This window comes from Pyrus communis, chromosome 7 (assembly GCF_963583255.1).
Source record: "Pyrus communis chromosome 7, drPyrComm1.1, whole genome shotgun sequence".
Taxonomy (NCBI): Eukaryota; Viridiplantae; Streptophyta; class Magnoliopsida; order Rosales; family Rosaceae; genus Pyrus; species Pyrus communis.
Genome location: NC_084809.1, coordinates 65,906 through 87,474, shown reverse-complemented (window position 1 = coordinate 87,474; position 21,569 = coordinate 65,906). Strand labels below are relative to the sequence as shown.

General features: G+C 37.0%; 3 protein-coding genes across 6 annotated transcripts; 2 read left to right on the top strand and 1 right to left on the bottom strand.

The window, feature by feature from the left end:
• Positions 1-7,580: 7,580 nt before the first annotated feature.
• LOC137739225 (probable magnesium transporter NIPA8) lies at positions 7,581-12,015 on the top strand. Of its 2 annotated transcripts, none has more exons than XM_068478774.1 (14): positions 7,581-7,962; positions 8,428-8,596; positions 9,103-9,190; positions 9,302-9,363; positions 9,526-9,611; positions 9,727-9,800; positions 10,154-10,256; positions 10,337-10,465; positions 10,563-10,662; positions 10,781-10,900; positions 11,014-11,104; positions 11,172-11,241; positions 11,431-11,527; positions 11,611-12,015. In XM_068478774.1, exons 2-14 carry the CDS (start codon positions 8,504-8,506, stop codon positions 11,830-11,832), a joined length of 1,335 nt encoding a protein of 444 aa, XP_068334875.1. In that variant the 5' UTR covers positions 7,581-7,962; positions 8,428-8,503; the 3' UTR covers positions 11,833-12,015. The 2 variants fall into 2 exon arrangements, with proteins under 2 accessions (XP_068334875.1, XP_068334876.1); XM_068478775.1 differs by having other exon boundaries at positions 7,581-7,988.
• A 412-nt stretch (positions 12,016-12,427) lies between these two features.
• On the top strand, positions 12,428-16,419 carry LOC137739227 (OVARIAN TUMOR DOMAIN-containing deubiquitinating enzyme 12-like). 3 transcript variants are annotated; one of them, XM_068478778.1, is made up of 10 exons: positions 12,428-12,763; positions 13,482-13,673; positions 13,766-13,839; positions 14,442-14,496; positions 14,578-14,652; positions 15,067-15,140; positions 15,276-15,324; positions 15,776-15,857; positions 16,029-16,085; positions 16,217-16,419. In XM_068478778.1, the coding sequence occupies exons 2-10, from the start codon at positions 13,509-13,511 to the stop codon at positions 16,261-16,263; spliced, it is 678 nt and encodes a 225-aa protein (XP_068334879.1). In that variant the 5' UTR covers positions 12,428-12,763; positions 13,482-13,508; the 3' UTR covers positions 16,264-16,419. The 3 variants fall into 3 exon arrangements, with proteins under 3 accessions (XP_068334879.1, XP_068334880.1, XP_068334878.1); XM_068478779.1 differs by having other exon boundaries at positions 12,430-12,763; positions 15,776-15,860; positions 16,234-16,419; XM_068478777.1 differs by having other exon boundaries at positions 12,435-12,763; positions 15,776-15,860.
• Positions 16,420-17,057: 638 nt separating this feature from the next.
• LOC137739226 (glyceraldehyde-3-phosphate dehydrogenase A, chloroplastic) lies at positions 17,058-20,310 on the bottom strand. Its single transcript, XM_068478776.1, has 5 exons — positions 19,941-20,310; positions 19,502-19,618; positions 18,409-18,713; positions 18,023-18,267; positions 17,058-17,870 (listed from the first exon to the last, which is right to left on the bottom strand). The coding sequence occupies exons 1-5, from the start codon at positions 19,980-19,982 to the stop codon at positions 17,368-17,370; spliced, it is 1,212 nt and encodes a 403-aa protein (XP_068334877.1). The 5' UTR covers positions 19,983-20,310; the 3' UTR covers positions 17,058-17,367.
• Positions 20,311-21,569: the final 1,259 nt, after the last annotated feature.

Sequence of the window (21,569 nt, the reverse complement as noted above, 5' to 3'; positions counted from 1 at the left end):
TATGGTGTGCTTTTAATCCTATCAATTAAACATCGAAATGAACACTTAATAAACCAGTTTATAAGGTTAACAAGTAAGAATGTTTCCAAAGAAATTGATTGCTAAGATTGCTCATATACTGTCGTATAGCGAGTGATGATGCTCATGTTAATTGTGTAAAGTTAACTTGCCTAAAGGTGTTACTTTACATATATTCATGCGTTTTTATCCTTGGCTATGCAAAATTTCTTGGAGTTCATGTTATGTACATGGATAATATCTTGCCTAAAGGTGACATTTGTTCTGTAATGAAGTGTGACAAAAATATCAAGTTGAGTCCTTGATCACAGATAATTATGAACTCATAAATGAAAGAATCATGTTGTATGCATGTTTTAACATGTTGAATTTGGTGAATATTGAGAAGTTGAATGGTAACAACTTCAACACATAGAAGCATCAAATAGAGATGAACCTGGGAATGTTAAAGTTCATTGTGGCTTTCAAGACTCCTGAACCTGCTGCACTAACTGTTTCAAGCACTGCACAAGATAGGGAGAATTTTGCAAGATGGGAGAAAACTAATCAAATGTCTCTCCTTATTATGCAAAATGCTAGGGAAGAGCACATTCGTGGTGGTATACCTAGCTGTGACTTAGCCAAGGGTTACATGGCTAGGATTGAAGAGAAATTTAAGATGTCTGATAAAGCTGAGATATGTGCATATCTCGCTGCATCGATTAACACCAAGCATGATGGAGTGAGTAGTGTTCGTGAACATCTGTTGAAATTGGTGAACATCTCTAACAAACTGAATGCATTGGACATTGGGATAACATATCAGTTTCTGGTGCACATGGCCTTATACTCCTTATATGGTGATTATGATTAGATTAAGGTGAACTACAATACTCAGAATGAGACTTGGACAATCAATGAACTCATTTCCATTTGTTGTCAATAAGAGGAAAGAATGAAAAGGTCCAAGGCTGAAAAGATGGAGTTGGCAAATCTTGTCAATTCTGGGAAAGGAAAAGGAAAGATGGGGGTTACTGCATTCAAGAATGAGAATTACAAAGGCAAAAAACAGTCAGGATTTAAACACCAAGCTGGTGCATACTTTGGTGCCAAGAAATTCTTCAAAAACACTTTAATTGCTGCCAAAAATGATGGTGTCTCTTCCTCCATAGGTTTGCGAGTTAATAAAGCTCATCTTAAAAAGTGTTTCCATTGTCAATCCACTGAGCATTTAAGGAAAAACTGTCCTGCATTCAATCTGGTTGGTTAAGAAAGGTAAAGCTAATATTAATGTTTTTGTCACAGTAGAGTCTAACATGGTTTTCATTCCTCAAAATTCATGGTGGTTTGACATTGGTTGTTCAATCAATATAACTAATTCATTGCAGGGATTTCAAAACTAGAAGGGGACAAGTAAGAAGGTTTACAATGTGTTTGTTGGAAATGGGAATAAAGTGGTAGTTAACGCTATTGGCAGAATTATGTTAAGACCGTCATCTGGTTTTATTTTAATTTTGAACAATGTACTTTATGTTCATTCAATAAGAAGGAATTTTTTTTCAGTTACTCAATTTGTCAAGGATGGTTTTTCATATGTTGGTGATGTTATTCAATTTTTTTATATTCAAAACTAGTATGACAATCCAATTGGTTATGCATTTCCAAATGGAGATCTTTGGCAAATTCAATGCACATATTATGAAGAATGTCTCAATCTTGAACATTCAATATCGAAACGTATGCTTGTTCATGAGAAATCTTCAATGATGTAGCATAGAAGGCTAGGGCATATATCAAAAGAGAGAATGTTGAGACTAATTAAGAATGACATATTGTCAAATATCAATTTTGATGACTTTAAGGAATGCATAGACTGATATAAGGACAAAACTACCAATACAGCTAACAAAAAGAAAGGCACAAGAAGCAATGATCTCTTGGAGATCATTCATACAGATGTGTGTGGTCCCTTCCCAACAAAAACAATTTGTGAAAATTCATATTTTGTTCTTTTTATTGATGATTTCTCAAGATACACTTATTTGTATTTGATATCAGAAAAATCTCAAGTTTTAAATTGTTTTAAAGTTTTCAAAATTGAAATGGAAAGACAATTGGGAAAACATATGAAGGTTGTGAGATCCAATTGTGGAGGAAAGTTTTATGGTAAGTGCACTAAAAGTGGACAACACATGGGTCATTTTGCCTTGTATTTGCAACAAAATGGTATTGTAGCATGGTACACTACCCCAGGAACACCATCTCATAATGGTGTTGCAGAAAGAAGAAATATGACTCTCAAAGATATGGTGAGAAGTATGTTTTCTTCGTCACATTTGCTGGATTTCTTGTGGGGAGAAGCAATCAAAACTGCCAATTACATACTCAATAGAGTGCCTACAAAAGCTGTTGAGATTCCTCCATTTAAAGCTTAGACAGGGAGAAAGCCAAGCCTGTCCCATTTCACACATGAAGTGTCAAAGTGAGGCTAGATTATACAATCCAAATGAGAAGAAATTGGATTGGAAGACAACCGGTTGTTATTTTATTGGTTATGCAGAGAAGTCAAAAGGTTCCAAATTATACACTAGAATTGCATAAAGTCATAATGCTAAGTTCATTGAAAGTGTTGGTGAAACCTGTATTCCAAGTGATCACTCCAGCATTTTTGAAGATAGATATGAAGAAATTGAAGAACTAAACAATAGTTCTGTGATAAATCACTCCATGGTGTTACCATTGGTAGCTACAGGAACCACTGCAACTTCATTTCCAAGCAACAATACTATTGCACCACTTGATAGTGGTAATGTGGCATCCTGTAACACTTTACAAGAGACTCCAACAAACACTTAGCCTCCATTAATTGTGCTTCCAGATGTTGCATTGACTTCTTAAGTGCCAATAGTTGTCCAGCCACATTTAGGCTTGGATCAACCTTCACAGCAGGTTGTGAGAAAGTCCACTAGAACTAGAAAATCAGCCATACCAAATGATTATATGGTTTATTTGCAAGAAATGAAGTATGATATTGGTGATGAGGATGACCTAACAAGCTACAAAGAGGCCATAGAAAACTCTAAATCTGGTATGTGGGAGGCTGCAATGAAAGATTAGTTAGTATCCATGTCAAGAAACAATGTCTGGACCTTGGTTGAAAATGCAGAAAATATGAAATCTATAAGTTGCAAGTGGGTTTTTAAAACCAAATGTGACTCACAAGGAAATGTGGAAAGATTCAAAACTAGATTGGTGGCTAAGGGATACACTTAGAGAAAATGAGTAGACTACAACGGGGAGGTCGAGTAACCATGAGTGCAGATAGACCCGGGGTGCCATAAATAGAAAGCCTCTTCGTGCTCTAGCTCACCTAGAAATCCCTACCAGTAAATTAAGTCACACTAAGATGACCATCAAAGGATATCCGTATTGGTATCAGACTTATTCCCATGTTATGATCTTTCCATTTTTTTTACCCATTTCTTGGGTAAAGTCTCCCAAGTATTTTTGAAACTGAATTGGTTATCCATAATGATTAAAATTCACTTGTAGTTTTACTTCTTGCTATAACAAAAAGACTTGTCGGAAATCTGGTTGGTCTAGAAAGGCATGTGTGTCTTTGGGTGTATTTCATACTCTATTTCAATTTTTTTTGTTTTTCTATTTGAATAGAATCTCCCTTCCTAATATCTAATATAAAGTGATTGCATTTTTTTCGGTCTATATGTAGATGTAGCTAATGAACTAATACTACCCAATGCTGCGCTAATTGGATGCCCAACATGAGCAGTTCCACCTAAAGCACTGGCAAAGTGAATGGAAAAAAGATAGCCAGTTGACGAGGCACAAGGACGGGTGTAGCTGATTGTACTTCCTCTCTACCAGACCCAACCCTAAAACTAATAAAAAGAAAGGGAATCATAATATATTTCCTCGAGCAAGCAAATCAAGAGAAAAGGGAGACACATTTCGCTTAGCAATAATTCCAAAGTTCCTCACAAACTTAATGTAGTACCCCAAAAATTGGAGGGCGAAATCCTTTCCCGGCTTTGAAGTGTGTTATTTCATTTTTTTTATTACCAGTAATGCTTGACCTTAGTCTTGTTTTTTGCTAGCTTGAGTCTAGAACTTTACTATCTCATTAAATGACGAATATATATATATATATATATATATATGTGTATATATATTTTATGGAAGATAGTCAGCCCATTTCTAGGCATTCCAGCGATTATGACTGTTGTAGCCCTACCATTTGCCCATATCATCATAATAAAAGAGGGTGCTTTAGAGCCAATCTGTGATTGGTCAAAGGGATCGAAAAGACACATACCTCATCCATATTCCTTAAATAGGCAAGACTCGGATACTGCATGCAAGAAACATAATATTTTACTGAACAACTACTTAGATCTTGATTGATTTGAATGCAATGGAATTTTTTCATTACTCCAAAAAAAAGCCATCCCATGAGTATACATATCCCCACTACCTGTATAAATCGTACATCTCTGCTCAAGGAGTAGGTTAATTTCTTTTTTACAAACTTTTTGTTCACTTGCATCATTGAATTAGGTTGACCTCCACATTGGTATATATGTCTTGGATGCATTTTGATTGCAGAGGTACATCACTTCAAATTTGCATATTGTCGGTTCCATTAATGCCATATGATCTTCTACACATGAAATCTATGAACTATATAAGATAAGAAAATTCAAAAAAGGTATTAAATGCACATAGACTCTCAAATTTTATCAAAATCTGACTAAGAAGTAAGGCCGCAGCTCATCTATCAAATAAGAATAAGTTGGTTAAGTAGAAGGAACTTCCAGAGTGTGAAGCCCCTTGGGATAGGAGTAGGGGTGTAATTTTTTGCTAAATTATCATACCAACCGAATTACCAACCATACCATACCATACCAAAGTTGTGCCAAAAAATTTGTACCATTGGTAATGGTACGTTATTTGTACCGTACCATACATTTTTGGTACAATAATGGTACTCAAAACTATTACCAATGGTATACCGTACCGTACTACTACTATTAATATTATATTATTTATTTATTCATTTATATATAATTAGGTATTATTATCATTATATATGCACTTTATATATATATTTTTTTCTAGTCATTTATCTAATCATCTCACCCTCTAACCTCTACTTCCCCAATAAAAAAACATAAGCTTTCTTGCGCTGCGACTCTTCATCTTTTCACCCATCTAGCCACCGACTTCATCTCTGCTAGTCTAGTTCCCGTGACTCTTTCTCTCCGGAGTCCATCTCATCTTCTCCTTCATCAAATTGGGATGTCTTTCTCCCTATCTTCGTCTATCAAGTTAATTTTTGTACAATTTTTAAAAATGTAGAGATGAAATTTATGAATCTTTGTACTAATTTTTTTAGGGATATTGGGTGCTTTCAGCAATTCTTCCATCTATTCACTTCTTGTTTCTTAAATGAATCTCTATAAAATTCTCATAATTAAATAATAAAAAAAAAATTAGAAACCCAAAGGGAGTGGCCAAAACACATTTAGGCCTTGAATTAGGTTGGGAAAAAAAAAAAAAAAATTTGGCCCAAAACAAAGTGGTAATTACCATTACCCTACTATGCTAACCGAACTATTTGACATGCCGAAATTCGGTATACCAAAAATTTGGCATGGTAATGGTAGTAGATTTTTTCATTAATTTGGTATGATAATTGGTACATGAATTTTGGTATGATAATCATACCAATACCACTCCTAGATAGGAGATGAGACTTAGTCTGGGGCAACTACATCGTTCTCTCTCTCCACGCATGACTAATCAAGAACGAACTTCGCAATTAGAGTTTCTTGACCTTCTCAGGCATTGCAGAATGGTCCCAGAGAGGATGAGAAAATGGCTGCTGCTGGGCTAGGACTAGCGCTTGCTACCCAATTATTGAAATTAAAAACGCCTCGAAAAGGGGAAATTTGGCCGGGCTTACGTAGGGTTTTGTTTTTGCAGAGAGTCATCACCTCCTTCTCGAAGTACTCCCTTTCTTCCATTTCAACTTGCTTGGCCATGGTAGAGCTCCAACAAGAATCCTCACCTCCCTCTCAAACTCTCACGCCGGTTGGGAAAGGGTTGGTGCGAGGTTGGCGTTGGGGAAGTCTAGGGAGCGGACGAGCAGGGAGGAGGATGTGTTGTCGCATGTGACCCAAGCCAATTGCAGGGGTGGAATCGGCGCAATTCAAGGAAGAGAAGGCGGAGTCGGGTCGTCAAGGGAGAGCTGGCCAAACACCCCGATCCCCAGTCCCCCTCTGCTCAGATCTTGTTCTTCTTTTTTCGTTTTTATTTTGGGAAGTGTTATTGGTAGTCCAAAAATCTTATTCTACACTTCTCACAAGTGTATTTTTCTTTCTTAATATAGAAAGTTTGGAATGTAGAATGAGATTTTTGGAGTGTTAATAACAATTCCCTTTATTTTTTTCATTTTTTCCCTTAATTGTTTGGGTTTTTTTATATTTTTAAATAAATTAACCACGTGGCATGTGGAATTCACGTTTGTCACATCATTACTTAACTGTTAATTTAACAAATTGAGTAACAATTGTACAAAAATGAAATGAAATAATAAGATAATGTATATAACTGAAATGTTTTAAATATGGGGTAAGAAGTTGCAATTGTCTTTAAACCTGAGAAGTAAAATGTAATTTACTTTTATAAGTGATTTGTGTGATATATTTGCAATGTTCTAATTATAATTACTAGCATATGGGCACACACAAAGTGTGTGAGAAATTTTTATTTTTTTATTTTTTTTTTGTTTTGTTTTGTTTTTGAAATAGAAGAAGAGAGGAAGAGAATGATAGAGAATCGCAGAGTGGGAAGTTTTTTATTTTATTTTGTTTTTTTATTTTTTATAATTAGAGATATGTTAGGATTACATGTAGGTGATGTTTTGAAAAAAAAAGGCAAAATTTGGTTATGTGAAATTATATTTCTGTCTCATATTTCTTATTCATGTTTTGTTTTGATTAGAGGGTTAAACTGGTAATTTTATAGGATTTTGGTTGATAATGAGTATTTTATTTATTAATAAAGATTTTTGTCGGATTACAGGTTCTAATTATAGAAACTGTGATGAGGGCTGGATAATACCATTTAGTTGAAATTTAGTTGAATTAATTTAAATACTTCTTTTTCTGGGTTTAAATTTAGCGCAAGTAGTAGTAATATGTAGTTGAAAAGTCCAACCAAATGATATCAAACAAACAAACTCCAATCCCCCTGTTTGTTTAAAAAGTTGCTGGCAGTTTAGAGCCCAAGATTAACCACTTCAATGACAGTTTAGTGGAGCCCACTCCTTCCCAAGCAAAAATTAAAATAAAACAAGTAAAACAGAGATGGACGGTCAGATGATAGCAGTTATAGTTGTTTTGTCATGCGGGTTAGCGTAGGCGACTGTTTGCCTACAGTTGAAGAGTACGGCCGCCATTGCGTGCGTTGAAGCATCACGCCTTTGGCTATTGACCGGACAACTCTTTCTTTTCTGTCTTCTTCTCCCTCGTCTTGCATACATAACATATTAACATTTACATTTACATAAACGTAAATAAACGCAGGAAATAAGTCCTTTTCTTTCTTTTATTAGAAGAAAAAGAGACGAGGAAAACTCTTCTTTGCCTTTGCCCCAACTCTTCTTTCTTTTTTCTTGTTTCTGGCATTCATTCTTCCCTAATCCTTCCTCCTCATTCTCAAATTTCTCACATCGATCGATTGATCTCGCATCGCATCGCATCTGGGATTCTATTCTGGATTACAGTTATTTTCTCCTTCTCTCTTCGGGAATCGGAATTATTCTCCACCCACCCGAACGGGAACAACACTCAGATTAAACAGACACTAGGTAGAAAAGAAAAACCTTACCTTCACAATTTGGATCCGCCTCGATCGAAATTCCAACTTGTCCGAGAGAGAGAGGTAACTTAAGCTCTGTAGCTCCAAATGTTAGTTTCTTTCTATAACTTTCTTCTTATTTGTTTGTTTATTTATTTGTTTGTTAAATGTATTTATGATTTCATATTGTGATTCCTGATCTAATCGAATCGAAATGATAATCATTATTAATTATTTCATCCGAAACCAGAAACCGCCAAACCGGGATTGATTGATTATTGATGAGATGTGATTGTGCTTTCTTTGACGTTGTAATGAACATGCAGCCACGGCTCCCTACCTCCTTACATGATACATACTTGTCATTTTTTTCACTTTTGTATCATATCATATAGAATTACATCTGTCAGATTGTCTGTAATTGTGCAATACGATTGATTGACTGATTGTATTCATATTTCAAACACTCAGCCGCGAGACATTGGGAATTCCTCAAGCGTTTCTCTTGCTAATCGCGCTCTATATGTGATTGTATTCTACTTGTGCCAGGTTCAGTAAGTAATATTGGTTCGCAACTTGACATCTCAACTGCATGCAGCCACGGCTTCACATCTCTTTCTAATCCATGGGGGAGTGGGTCGTTGGAGCTTTCATTAACCTTTTTGGCAGCATTGCCATCAACTTTGGAACTAACCTTCTCAAATTGGGGCATAACGAGGTTTATTCTCCGTATTCTATTACTTTGGGTGGCTGTTTTGTGTGTATTTGCTCATTCACTTCTTCTTGTCGAACCATTATGAATTGTGATTGTGTATAACAATCTTTAGGCAAATTTATAACCTTCCACTTGTTATTGTGATGACTTTCCCGCTAGTTTTCTATCTGTTCCACTAGTTTTTGTACATTTAGTTGGGTGTGTATGCTTTCTCCTCTTTTTCGCACTTCTACTCTAATTGTTGCTTGAACAATCAACATGCGGCTTGCAAAGCAACAATACAAACCACACCTTTCCCGCTAAATCCTCATTAGTTAGATCTTTACTTTTCAAAGTTTTATTTGATCTATTCGAAAACTTCTACATTTCATGCGTTTCCAATTCTCGTATGCTGTCTAGTCTGAAAAAGCAAGTTTCAGCCACCTGTGTTCCTTCTGCAGCAATTTAATGCTGGTAAATGTATTTATACCATGATGCAAGTGTCAGAATGTTTATTTCTGTTTTGGCAGAGAGAGAGACATTCAATACTAGAAAGTGATGGAGGAAATGGAAAGCTTCCTTTGAAGCCTATTATACAATATCAGACATGGAGAATTGGTACAGTTCTCTCTCTCAGTGCTTCATCTGTTCTAACGGTTTTGGGCGTTCTAGTTTGTACAGTGGATTACGACACAGGACTTAAAATAATATAGCTTTCCTCATATACAGGCTTTTTATTTTTCGCTCTTGGTAATTGCCTAAATTTCGTATCCTTCGGTTATGCTGCTCAGGTCAGTGTAAACTATATTTTGTTGGCCTTGTTATTTGAATCCACAAAGTAGGATTAGTACTGATAAATACTGAAATTTCAACATCTGCAACATGCTTCAACACATATCTGTATGAGCCTGTTATTTCTAATTAGTTTTGTTTTCTTGTATCCTTCTGTGCAGTCACTTCTTGCGGCACTGGGTTCTGTTCAGTTTGTATCCAACATTGCCTTTGCTTACTTTGTGTTAAACAAAATGGTGACTGTTAAGTACGTTATAAACTGAAGTGAGAATAAATTTTCATAACCGTAATGCTGTCTGGACATCCATTTTACACATATTTCTCAGTACATCTCTATGTATTAAAACTGCTGTCTTTTGCAGGGTAATGGTTGCCACAGCCTTTATCGTTCTTGGGAATATTTTTCTCGTTGCTTTTGGCAACCACCAGTCACCTGGTACATGATTCATTTTCAAGTCATTATGTCTTACAGTTTCATTTAGTGTTTGTTTTGTGCCAATCCCTGAATAGCTGATCAATTGTTCTCTTGTATTACTCCTACGTGTGGCAAGAAGTAACCATCCCAAACGCATCTCTTCCCCCCACCCCCTAAAAACACACATACACAAGTTCAACACTCTTCCCTGCAAACATTGTATACAACAGCCTTATCACATCGAACCCCATGTGTGCTGGTCACACGACTGGTTATTGTGAGAGGGCCATAGTATACAACGGTTGCGCAAAAGACCTTCTCCACAAAAGAAAAAGTAATGGACTTCATTTATGGTTTAATTGTTTTTCTTACAGTATACACACCTCAGCAGCTGGCCGAGAAATACAGCAATATTGCATTCCTTTTGTACTGTATGATTTTGGTTTTAGTTGTTGCCTTGCATCACTCCATTTACAGGTGAGAAGTAAATGATGAATTCTTCCATCTTATTGGTTGGCTCCAACCAATTTCTTTTACATCAGTTTCTGGATATACAGGAGAGGAGAACTTTTGCATGCTGTTTCTGGCCAGGATCTGAGACCCTACTGGCATATGCTGCTTCCTTTTTCCTATGCTATAGTTTCAGGTGCTGTTGGATCATTCTCAGTGCTGTTTGCAAAATCTCTGTAAGTTACCTTTCCAAGAGAGTTTTCTTTGTGTAACGCAAGTGGTGCAATCTTGTAATTCCCTTCTGTTTCTAATTCCTCTGTTTTTTCTTGGCAGATCTAACCTGCTGCGTTTGGCCTTGTCTAGTAGTTATCAGTTACATAGCTGGTTCACATACTCCATGCTCCTTTTATTTCTAAGTACAGCTGGATTTTGGGTATCAGTTATTGCAGAATTAAATTTAGATTACTTGGTTTACAAATTTCTGCAATGGCATGCTATGGTGCTTTATTTAGCTTTTATGTATGAATACCTTTCTGATTCTACTTGTGCAGATGGCTCGGTTGAATGAAGGATTATCCTTTTTCGATGCAATTCTTATTGTTCCTATGTTTCAAATTGCTTGGACATTCTTTTCCATTTGTACAGGATTTGTATATTTTCAAGAATACCAGGTTCTCTCTCTCCCCACCAACCCCCTCCCCCCCACCACCCCCACCCCCCCAAAAAAAAAAAAAAAAAAAAATCTGAGGTCATGTGGAAAGCTTATTTGTTGTGCTCAAAACAGGTATTGGATGCACTAAGGACAACAATGTTCATACTGGGAATGATGTCCGTGTTCGTAGGCATTACTTTGCTGGCACCTGATGATTCCAAAGGTATTTGATTGATATTTTAAAATTTTAAGTAGGCAGAATATCAAGACGTGAACTTTTTAAATTTCAGGTGCTGAAGTCAAAGATAATCCATCATTAGTTTCTGTGGTGTCTTCAAGCATTTCAAAAGACGTGGGCAGGTACAATACATTCTTTTATGCAACTTTATGATTTCAATGTTGTAGCATATTGATAGCAATGCTGGAGTGGAAATGACGTTGTTTTAATTAAGAAAAATGTTGTAGCATATGCTTTCACATTTGAGCTGGATGAGTATTCTGTTTGTTTGTCAATTTCACCACTGTTTGACACTTGTGTAAGTGCTCCAGGTTAGCTATTTCATCTGAAGATGTACAAACTAGAGATGCAAAATCATTTGTGCAAGGAATCCTGGTGAAGATTTCAGATGCGATAGTGAAGGCAAAGGTGATCTAAACTGGCTTGTTGAACTTACTGAGATAGAATCCTGGTATTGACTTTTAATTCTCTGAACTTGGATCCTTTTGCAGACTGCTTGTGCATTGGCACTGGGATTTGGAGAGGATTCAATTAATGCATCTGCGGTCCTCGTGATGCCTATGGTGTCATCAAAGATAACGGGCTTTAGAGGAAATGGGTTTGACCGTGCCAAGATTTTCTCCATGAGAAATTCTGGTTGGACTAAGATCTCTATGGATGAAGATGCTACAAAAATGCTGGAGACAAGCCCGGTGCTCCCCGAGAGCCCGTGATAGGAGTAGTAAATTGCATTAAATTGCTTCGTAGGACGGAATTATATTCATTTAATTGTCTTTTGTAGAAATACAAATGTTTAGGACTCATTGTATTGTGCATTGATGTTCTCTTAACAAGGTGTAATTCGTCACGTTATTGTATATTGTTTGCTATTATGTTTGAAAGAAAGCTTAACCGATCGAGATGTGTGTTTGTGCGCGTGTGAAATTTGGGTGTGATTCGTAAGAGTTTGTGGATAGGCTGTTTACAACAACTCTATTTGGGTGTGATTCGTAGAAGTTTGTGGATAGGCTGTTTACAACAACTCTTTCTTCCTTTGCTCGTTCGTTATTTTATTCAACCAACTATTGTCATCTCATGCCTTCAAATGAAACTAAAACAAATTAAATATGATCTTGTTCAAGCTCGATTCAAGGCTTTTGTTTGGTGTCTAAGATTGGATTGAAATAGATAGAACTTCAAAATCTGTTGGTTGACATTCAATTTTTTTCTTTGAGAAATTAGAATGCCAATTCAATCCTTAACATCAAACAACACTACCTAACTGGACACTGGGTCACACTCGCTACTAGACGGTTATAGGTGGATTTGGCAAATTGGCTGTGAATGAATACATGCAGAAATAAGCAACCGAAAATGGAACGGCTTGAAATTCTAAGGGACCAAGTGGAAAATATAAAATATCGCGAATCGGGGGATACCCCGTACCGGGTACCCGGTGCTTGAAAATCTAACGAACTTACCACTACCCCGCGCGTACGATATAATTTTTTTTTATTAATTAAATAAAAAGAAGAAAATACAGCGGCAGGCAGGGCACTGGGCACCCAAATACCCGATCCAACAACCGAGCCAAGGAGGACGACCACGGCGGCGACAAGGATATCATCCCTCTTAATTATCGAACGAAACGAAGAACTATATCAGGTAAAGTCCTAAGAGCTGTAGCTCATCACTTTATGCTTACGTATGTCATACAAATTCTGTACGCAGAATTTCAAGATGGACGAATCATTCAAGATTCAAACTCGTTTGACTTTCTTTTTGATTGCCTTTGAATTTATTACCCCAATTGATTTGATATTTCGATTGAGCACTAAAAAACTCGTTTTTTCGCTGTTCGCCTTCCAATTCCAATTCCAATACCATGTTCGTAATCAGTTTCCAATTATCTATCGTGTTTGTTTGTTTGTCCGATTGATTGATTTTGAGTTTTGATCCAATCTGAATCTGCCATGTTTGAGTATGTATCGTATAATTTATTCAGTTCCTTCTTTTTTCTTTTCCTTCTTTTATTGCATTTGGACATTATTATGTGGATAAGTATTAATCCGAATCCAAAAGAAAAGACCCACATTCAGCCATGTCTTACTACTCTTAATTACCATCACTGCAACAAAGTTCTAAGAACAATCTTACCCCGACCGTAATTGACAGCGCACATTCCGGCAAGCCTAGCAATAGCATAGCTTTACATTTATATATTGCAATTGTTTAAGACCAATCTTCTTACCCGCAATTAAGAAATATGCCATATCTTTGATTATTGGTTGTGAATTCACTTTTGTTGAAGGGTTGTAAATTCTTGTTAGCATTTCAAACTAGGCTACTCAGCTTATAAGCTCATTCTGGTACTTGTTTTCAGTGTGACGAATTTGAAATAGACTAGTTTATGATGAACGGGACTCACAGTGTGGGCGAATGTTCTAGCTCAACTTCCTTGAGCAGCCAACAGGATGTTGAGGATGACCGTATGATTGCTGTTGTACTATCAGAAGAGTATGCTAAGTTAGATGGTGCAGTTGCTAGACGCCTTTCCAACCTGGCACCTGTTCCTGTAACAGAAATTTCCTTTTCTCCCCCCCTCAGTTCACTCTTTTCGTTCATAGCTTTATATCTGATAGTATTACTATCTTTTCAAAATTCCAGCATGTTCCACGGATAAATTCCTACATCCCCAACATAAGTGATGCTGGTTTGGATCACCAACGCCTTCTCCAGAGGTATGTTTATGCTTTGGAATAAAAAAATATGCATTGGTTATTTTGTGGTTGACAACTTTCCTAAAAGGTATTAAGGTAGCCCTTTTTATCATTTGCCCCCCTTCTTTTTGGTTGATGATGGGAATAATACAGGTAAAACAAAATGCATATTTCAAAGGGAACAAAAAAAATGCAAGCACACACTTGGAAATGGCTGGAGGTATTGGCAAACCTCACTCTGGATATGCATGCTTTGCAACGCATGGAAAACCACATGAATCCTGAAAATGATAGTAGCACATATGATGTATTGAGGCTAATATTTTATTACCATGTTTGTTGGGGTGTTGGACCTGTTGGTATTATACGAGGAGAGGTAGTTTTCCTTGGGTGTGGGTTGATGGTTGTACACAAATTACGTTTGTATGACAATACTCAGAACTATAACATGTTTAGCATGTGGATGAATTTATTTCTACTCTCATTTAGGCATTGAGTGTGATGCAGCTATGTACTTAGCATCTTGATGGACTATAAGTAGATATCGGTTTTGTATTCTCATACTTCTGTTTAACTTCTTCTTGGGTGATAATTTAGTGAATTTCCATTTTACTTCCTTGCAGGTTACATGTCTATGGTTTATACGAAGTAAAGGTTTCTGGTGATGGGAATTGTCAGGTATCTGCAATTCTGAGAATCCAAAGTCCTAGGTATGCCATCTTTTGATTCATATTGATTGCTTTTCTCATTGTTTTGCAGTTTCGTGCACTTTCAGAACAGATGTACAAGTCTCCAGAGTATCACAAACATGTTCGGAAAGAGATTGTGAAGCAGGTAGAGTGTACACGAAGTAACCAATTGCTATAGGAGGAACAAAATTTAGATGGCTAGAAATTGGACCGGAGATCATTTGATATGGAATGAAGGATCAATTAAGGAGATAATGAAAACTATTACCACTGCTATATTTTGATTAAAGTAAACCTCCATCCACCATTTGCTACCACCGCAGTCACTACCCTTACCACTCATGTAACCATTGGATGGTATAATGCCAATGGCTACTTGTCTTTGCTCTCAGAACTACTGCTTCCTGTACTCTCTACAAAGCTTAATTATCATGACCAGAATCTATAGTGACCTTTCAGTGCCACATTGTCTCATTTTCAACATTTTTTTTAAAGGGGAACAAGAAAGTGAATGCCTTTTTTGAGTATGCTTATCGTGCACTACTTTACCTCTTTCCAGCTCAAAGACTATCATTCATTGTATGAAGGCTATGTCCCTATGAAGTACAAGCGCTATCACAAGAAAATGGCAAAGTATGTCAAATTGTTTAGGATCATTAGTTCGGTTATTTGATCAACAAGCTTCTGTTTATATGTATTCTGGCCTAGTTTCATCTATTTTTTGGTACAGCAGGTTTGTATTCACTTTTAGTTTTCCACATGATGCAGATCCGGTGAATGGGGAGATCATGTTACTTTACAAGCAGCAGCTGACAAGGTCTTTTACATTTGTCCCAATGGATCTGAATTTCTTTCTGTAGATTATAGATACTTGTTCTAGGTTAATGGGATATAATATAATATATATATATATATATATGTATATGTGTGTGTGTGTGTATCACATCTTACCAAAATAATATAATATTGGTGATTTATCTTAGCTTTATTTAATATATTTATTGATGATGGCATCAAGACTTTTTCACTTTAACTGGAAATATTTCTCCATGAGCTTGAAATGGAACTTGATATTGAATATTTAGTGGCAAATAAAAAAAATTATTGAAAAATAATACAATAGTACAAATGTTAGTAGATAATTTTTTTTGTAGAAATAAATAAATATAGACCAGTGCTCACAGCTTGGAAAGTGTCTTGTTGGCATAGTGTTGTGTGCAATTCTTCTCTTGTAGTTTATGATGTTTTGTAATCTTGTTTGAATGCAGTTTGAAGCAAAGATTTGCCTTTTGACATCATTCAGAGATACTTGCTTTATTGAAATTATGCCCCAGTACCAGCCACCAAAACGTGGTAGATGGAACTATCTTTGCCCTTTTATGCTCATCCAAATGAAAAAAAAAATTTCTGAAGAGATTCCTTTGTCTCGTAGTCGTAGGTTTAGATGAAAAATTGTCTTGCAAAATGCTATAGGACAATTTCAGATTTTAACATTCTTATTTTTCCTTCTAAATAATGCAGAGTTGTGGCTGAGTTTTTGGTCGGAGGTTCATTACAATTCATTATATGAAGTCCGAGGTGTTTTTCTTTTGTTTATTTTTTGTGTTTTTGTTTGATTTAAAAATCAGAAAGAGAATTATTTTATAGGTGTCAAATGCAGTACAAGGAGAGATTTTGGTTAATATCTTAGTTGCGTGTCTTGTTTGCAGACATGCCAATTCAACAGAAGCCAAGGAGGAAACACTGGTTGTTCTAGGCTTCTAGCGCACGGGATGTTCAAAGATTTTAGTACTGTGCATATGTTCTCTAGATGTTGCCTTTTTCATTGTTTTTCGATTTTACAATTTAATTCAGTTGCGCAGTTACATGCTTATATATTATTATATATACAACACTAGAGTTTTGACGATTACTGCTGTGCTGTCTGATGGTTTGTACTTGTAGTGTTTCAAGATTTTATTATTTGAATTGCTCACATTGGTATTTATGGATTATCGATGTGAAATTACTAAGATGAATTTATTATATATTTTGTCGCCAACTGTTTTGTTGGATCCCCTTGGCTTCGTTAGTGTGTAATAAGCTGTGTAGATATTAACAAGGGGTGTGTGGGAGGTAAAAAGAGGGGTATGGATAACACCACATTTTTGCATAAACCAAACAAGAAACTGGTACGTGAGGGAATGGATATGAGATGAATAATTTCCTAGCTAACTTATTCCTAAACATGGGTTTTTTTGTTTATTGGTTGTTAGCGCATGATATGACATGACGTGGTTTTGTTCGTTTATTGATTGTTAACGCATGATATGACATGAATGAGAATATTAGTCATTCCTTACTTGTAAGTAAACAAGCTCATAAATATCCTAATTCTCATTTCCAAGCAATTCATCACGCAAACCATATGAGACCACGTTAGGTATGATGTATGAACACTGAAAAGGAGTTGGTAAAAGTACAAGGTTGATCATTTAGTTTCAAATATTAGTGCGAGTTATGCTATAGCAATTGTTATATGTATAGTCCCCATCGCAACAGATATACATATATGTAATGTTATGTATATAACCAAAAAGTAATAATCAAGAGATCGACAACACATACTTTCAAGTTTAAATGACTTGTTCACCTTGATCTACATACATCAAGACTCATCTTGCAAAATGAAAAGAAGATGAAAATGGTTTCAACAAGATTCTCATTATTAATCAGAAAAGAAGAATAAAAGAAAAAGAAAGAAAAGTAGAAATTATAAACGCATAACGGTAAAAGAAAACCAAAAAACATGGATCCGGCCGCCTGGAATGACAAGTAGGAGGAGGAGGAGGAGGAGCTAATTTGAATTTTGAAAGGATGATCACTTCCAGTTGTTGGCGACAATGTCAGCCAAATCAACAACCCTTTGGGAGTAACCCCACTCGTTGTCGTACCAAGCAATGACCTTGACCATGTCATCGCCCATTACCATTGTCAATGAAGAGTCGACTGTGGAGGAGACATCTGTGCACCTAAAGTCGACTGAGACAAGGGGCTCGTCACAAACAGAAAGGATACCTGCGAGCTCCTTCTCGGCGCTGTCTCTGAAAGCAGCGTTCACCTCTTCTGCAAAGGTCTTCTTAGTTACTTGGACAACAAGGTCCACCACCGACACGTTTGGGGTGGGCACACGCAGGGCAATACCATTTAACTTGCCCTTCAGACTTGGAAGGACTAGGGCCACGGCCTTTGCTGCACCAGTGGAGGTGGGAACGATGTTGAGAGCAGCAGCCCGTGCACGCCTTAGGTCGCGGTGGCTGGCATCAAGTAGCCTCTGGTCACCAGTGTAGGAATGCGTGGTAGTCATGGTGCCCTTGATGATGCCTGCAGTATAAAATAACATCCTTGTAAGAAACTGACATGTATGCGTACGAACTACGTACTAGGTACACACAACACTTGAACAAATTTGGTAATGAAGGAATCTGGTGAAAGAAAGAAAATATACAAGTAAAAGATGAGAAAAATGTAATTACCAAACTTTTGGTCAAGGACCTTGACGAAGGGGGCAAGGCAGTTGGTGGTACAAGAAGCATTGCTAATGATGGTTTCATCGGGGCTGTAGGCATCAGCATTGACTCCGACCACATAGGTGGGGATGTCACCCTTTCCAGGGGCAGTGATAAGCACCTTCTTGGCCCCTGCCAGGAGGTGCTTGCCTGCGCCCTCCCTATCGACAAACACACCAGTCCCTTCAATCACCAGATCGATCTCCAAATCCCTGCCATGCAGCCATTGACAAATTAAAACATAATCAATCGATCATATGTATATGCATGTACATGTAGATGTAGGGGTGTGTGTGTGTGTGTGTGTGTGTGTGTGTGTATTAATAAAGCTATAACGCATTAAGCCAGCTTACTTCCAGGGCAGGTCTATGGGGTTGCGGCTAGACACGACCTTGATGATCTTGCCATCAACGGAGAGGCCATTATCGCCAACGGGCTTGACATCAGCATCAAAGATACCGAGGGTAGAGTCGTACTTGAGGAGGTGGGATGCCTGCTTGACGCCTCCAGTGTCGTTGATGGCAATGACATCAAGAGGGGAGTCCTTGCGTCCATGCCAGCACCTCAAGAAGTTCCTTCCAATTCTTCCAAATCCATTTATAGCCACCTTTAGCTTCGCCTCCGTTACTCCTTTTTTGTATCCTCCGTTGCTTCCCACCTTCCCAATTAGAAATTTACAAATCCACATTACACCGTCACATTTATAATAATACATCTAAATACGAGACAACATACATTTTTCAAAGTGAGCAATTATGCCCTCACTTGAAATGAAATCAGTTCATGTCAAAAGAGTAAAGTAGTCTAATTGTATGAGTTATAAAATATTTTTTTGTTTTTATATATAAAATTAAGAATTAAAAGAAATTAAAGTAATACGAGACAGCATATACACACAATACATAAATAGAAGGAAAAAAAAAAAAACCATAAACTCAGATTTGCAAGTTGCGTTTGAATTTTGGAGAGCTAGTTGCTAAGGGCTCATTTGGAAGTGCCTTTAAAATGGCCAAAAACATTTATGGTGAAAATGTTTTTGGAACCAATTCTTAATAAAAATCCAAGTGAATCCTGGAAAAACACTTAAATGCTTCATGCAAGAAGCATAAGCACGAGAATCGAACTAAGCATTTATGATGAAAATATTTTTGAACCTCACAATAGGCTAGCAGTAATGTGGTTCAAACTCGTTTTTCACGAGAATTGAACCTAAAACCTTTCATTTATAAGTGAAGAGAAATACCTAGCCAGTAAGAAGTGGCTACTCCCTGGTTGTTTAGTTATGAGATTTGATAACCACAACTGGTATTTCCTTAATTGTTACGATCGATCGATGATCAAGGAAACGTTATTTACTGATATGATTACGTATGTATGTAGGAAAAGACACGGACAGTAGGAAATTAAAGGCAAAGAAATCATAGTAGTAGTAGTAGTGGTACTTACAGCAGAGGTCTGGAAGGCAATGACTGAGAATAAATCGTCTGAGGTCTTCCTTCCGAAAGGAAGGCAAGCTGATGAGGTACGGAGACCTGAGAATTCTGCAAATCCCTTTCCATTGGCCTGCAAATTATAATTTTAATTATTTTGAGCATTTGTGTATGTATAGATAACATAAGTTAAACAAACACTAGCCAGCTATAATTTTTAGTGATCAATTTAACTAATTAACGTACGGTACTCTGCATGCGCGCTTAACTAGTTTGACTAATGAGCAAGCCTAGGACTCCTGTATGTGTGCTTGTATTCAGTTGTATGCATATGTATATATATTAGAAGTGTATATCTAGCATGCAACACAATATCCATATAGGTCTGAGCGAGCAAAGTAAGAAGCATAAAGTAATTGAAGCAAGAAAACGAGAAGGTAGCTGCATAAATGAACCTGAAGAGATGGTTTGGCCACGGAAAGAATAGCCGAAGCCATTCTCGGAGCGGAGCGGAGCTAGCTAGGCACTAACTAGCTCAGGGCAGGGTGGGTGGGAGGGAGGATATAGCTAAGCAGTGGTAAGGAGGGAAGGAAGGAAGACAGTCACAAAAATCACAAGGTCGTTATATATTCATTATGAATGATTGGGATAAAACCAAGTTGATGAGATGAGGTACTAGTGTAGTGTGTCGTTGGAAGGGAGTGACTGAAATAAAACCAAGAGGACTAGAGAAGAGGAGAGGATGAGGTTATGGATAGAGCCTATCATTCAACGAATGGCTCTCGTTTAAAGCTGTGTTTTGCGTCCCCCTCTCTCTACTCTCTCTCTCTCTCCTCCTCCTCCACTCCTGTTCCTAATCCTGCATTTCCTCAATCTATACACATAACAATTCTCTTTTCGACCAAAAAAAAATACATATACCAATTCTCCTACCATCATCACATTCACATCTCCCCCTGCCCGTTCAAAGCTTTGTGTTTTGGGTCCCCTTTGGGCCTGAGCCTCATTCTCTTACGCCATCTCCAACCGAAGGTTAGACCAAAGGGCTCATGGGCCCTACTGGACAAAAAATGGCCAACTGGCCATTTTCAGCCAGCTTAGCTAGCCAGCCCGTTGGCTAGCCCAATTTCATTTTTTGTTTTTTGTTCTTTTCCATTAGCCCAGCCCTTTTTTTTTTACACCATTTCTCACATATTTTTCACCGTTCCATAGTATATTACCTCATTTTATTTCAATTCTTCACATTCCATACTATAACCCTTTGGCCCTTGGTTGGAGATGATTTTTTGTGACAGGGCTAAAACGAGCCCTATGGCCCTTTGGGCCTCAGTTGAAAATGGTAAAGAATATGGTCTGGCACTGTTCATTAAAATATTAATTTCTTGGAGGGTCAGAGGCTAAAACAGCCCTTTGGCCAGGCTTCGGTTGGAGATGGCCTTAATGGGTTAACTTTCATCGATCGATATGAAATTCCAAGCGAGGTTTTGGAACTTCTGCCATTCACCAGTCCGATTTTTAGTACGCACGTGTGATGCATTGACTTGACTTTATTACAGTTAGTCATTATTATGATTTAGTATACACATGAATGAGGAACTCACTATTTATTTGTACTGAGTTTGATACCAGATTTGTAAACGCCCCTTTCTAATAATATAAACTTATTGAGGCAGTGTTGTATTATAAAAGGCATGACCTACGTTATTTGATACTTTAATGCAGATGAGACTTCAGATTATAAAACTAAAAGTTCCATCCATTTATTATTCACAATTGATATCGTGAAAATGCAGTTCTTGATACTGAGATTTATAATGGCCTAAATTATTGATTTCATGTCAAAAGAAACAAGTATTTTCAATTTTTTATATTTTAAATTTGAGAGTTTCCCTCTTCCTTCAATAATTGCAAGGGCAATAAAATAAAAATAACAAAGCCCATACAACAAGAGAAATAGAACCTTAATAATTCGGAAATTTTGTTATGCATCATTATCTTCTTAGAGGAAGTATATGTAGGAATTACATGGAGCGCAAACAAGGACTATGAAACACGGGGGGAAACCAAGTTTCCGTTTGGTATTC

Coding starts and splice junctions, on each gene's coding strand:
- LOC137739225 (XM_068478774.1), top strand. CDS start 8,504: ATGGGGGAGTGGGTCGTTGGAGCTTTCATTAACCTTTTTGGCAGCATT. Junction 8,597..9,102: donor TCAAATTGGGGCATAACGAG/GTTTATTCTCCG, acceptor CTGTTTTGGCAG/AGAGAGAGACATTCAATACT. Junction 9,612..9,726: donor AACAAAATGGTGACTGTTAA/GTACGTTATAAA, acceptor TGTCTTTTGCAG/GGTAATGGTTGCCACAGCCT.
- LOC137739227 (XM_068478777.1), top strand. CDS start 13,509: ATGATGAACGGGACTCACAGTGTGGGCGAATGTTCTAGCTCAACTTCC. Junction 13,840..14,441: donor CACCAACGCCTTCTCCAGAG/GTATGTTTATGC, acceptor ACTTCCTTGCAG/GTTACATGTCTATGGTTTAT. Junction 16,086..16,216: donor TTCATTATATGAAGTCCGAG/GTGTTTTTCTTT, acceptor TCTTGTTTGCAG/ACATGCCAATTCAACAGAAG.
- LOC137739226 (XM_068478776.1), bottom strand. CDS start 19,982: ATGGCTTCGGCTATTCTTTCCGTGGCCAAACCATCTCTTCAG. Junction 18,714..19,501: donor TTGCCTTCCAGACCTCTGCT/GTAAGTACCACT, acceptor CTAATTGGGAAG/GTGGGAAGCAACGGAGGATA. Junction 18,268..18,408: donor CCCATAGACCTGCCCTGGAA/GTAAGCTGGCTT, acceptor GCTGCATGGCAG/GGATTTGGAGATCGATCTGG.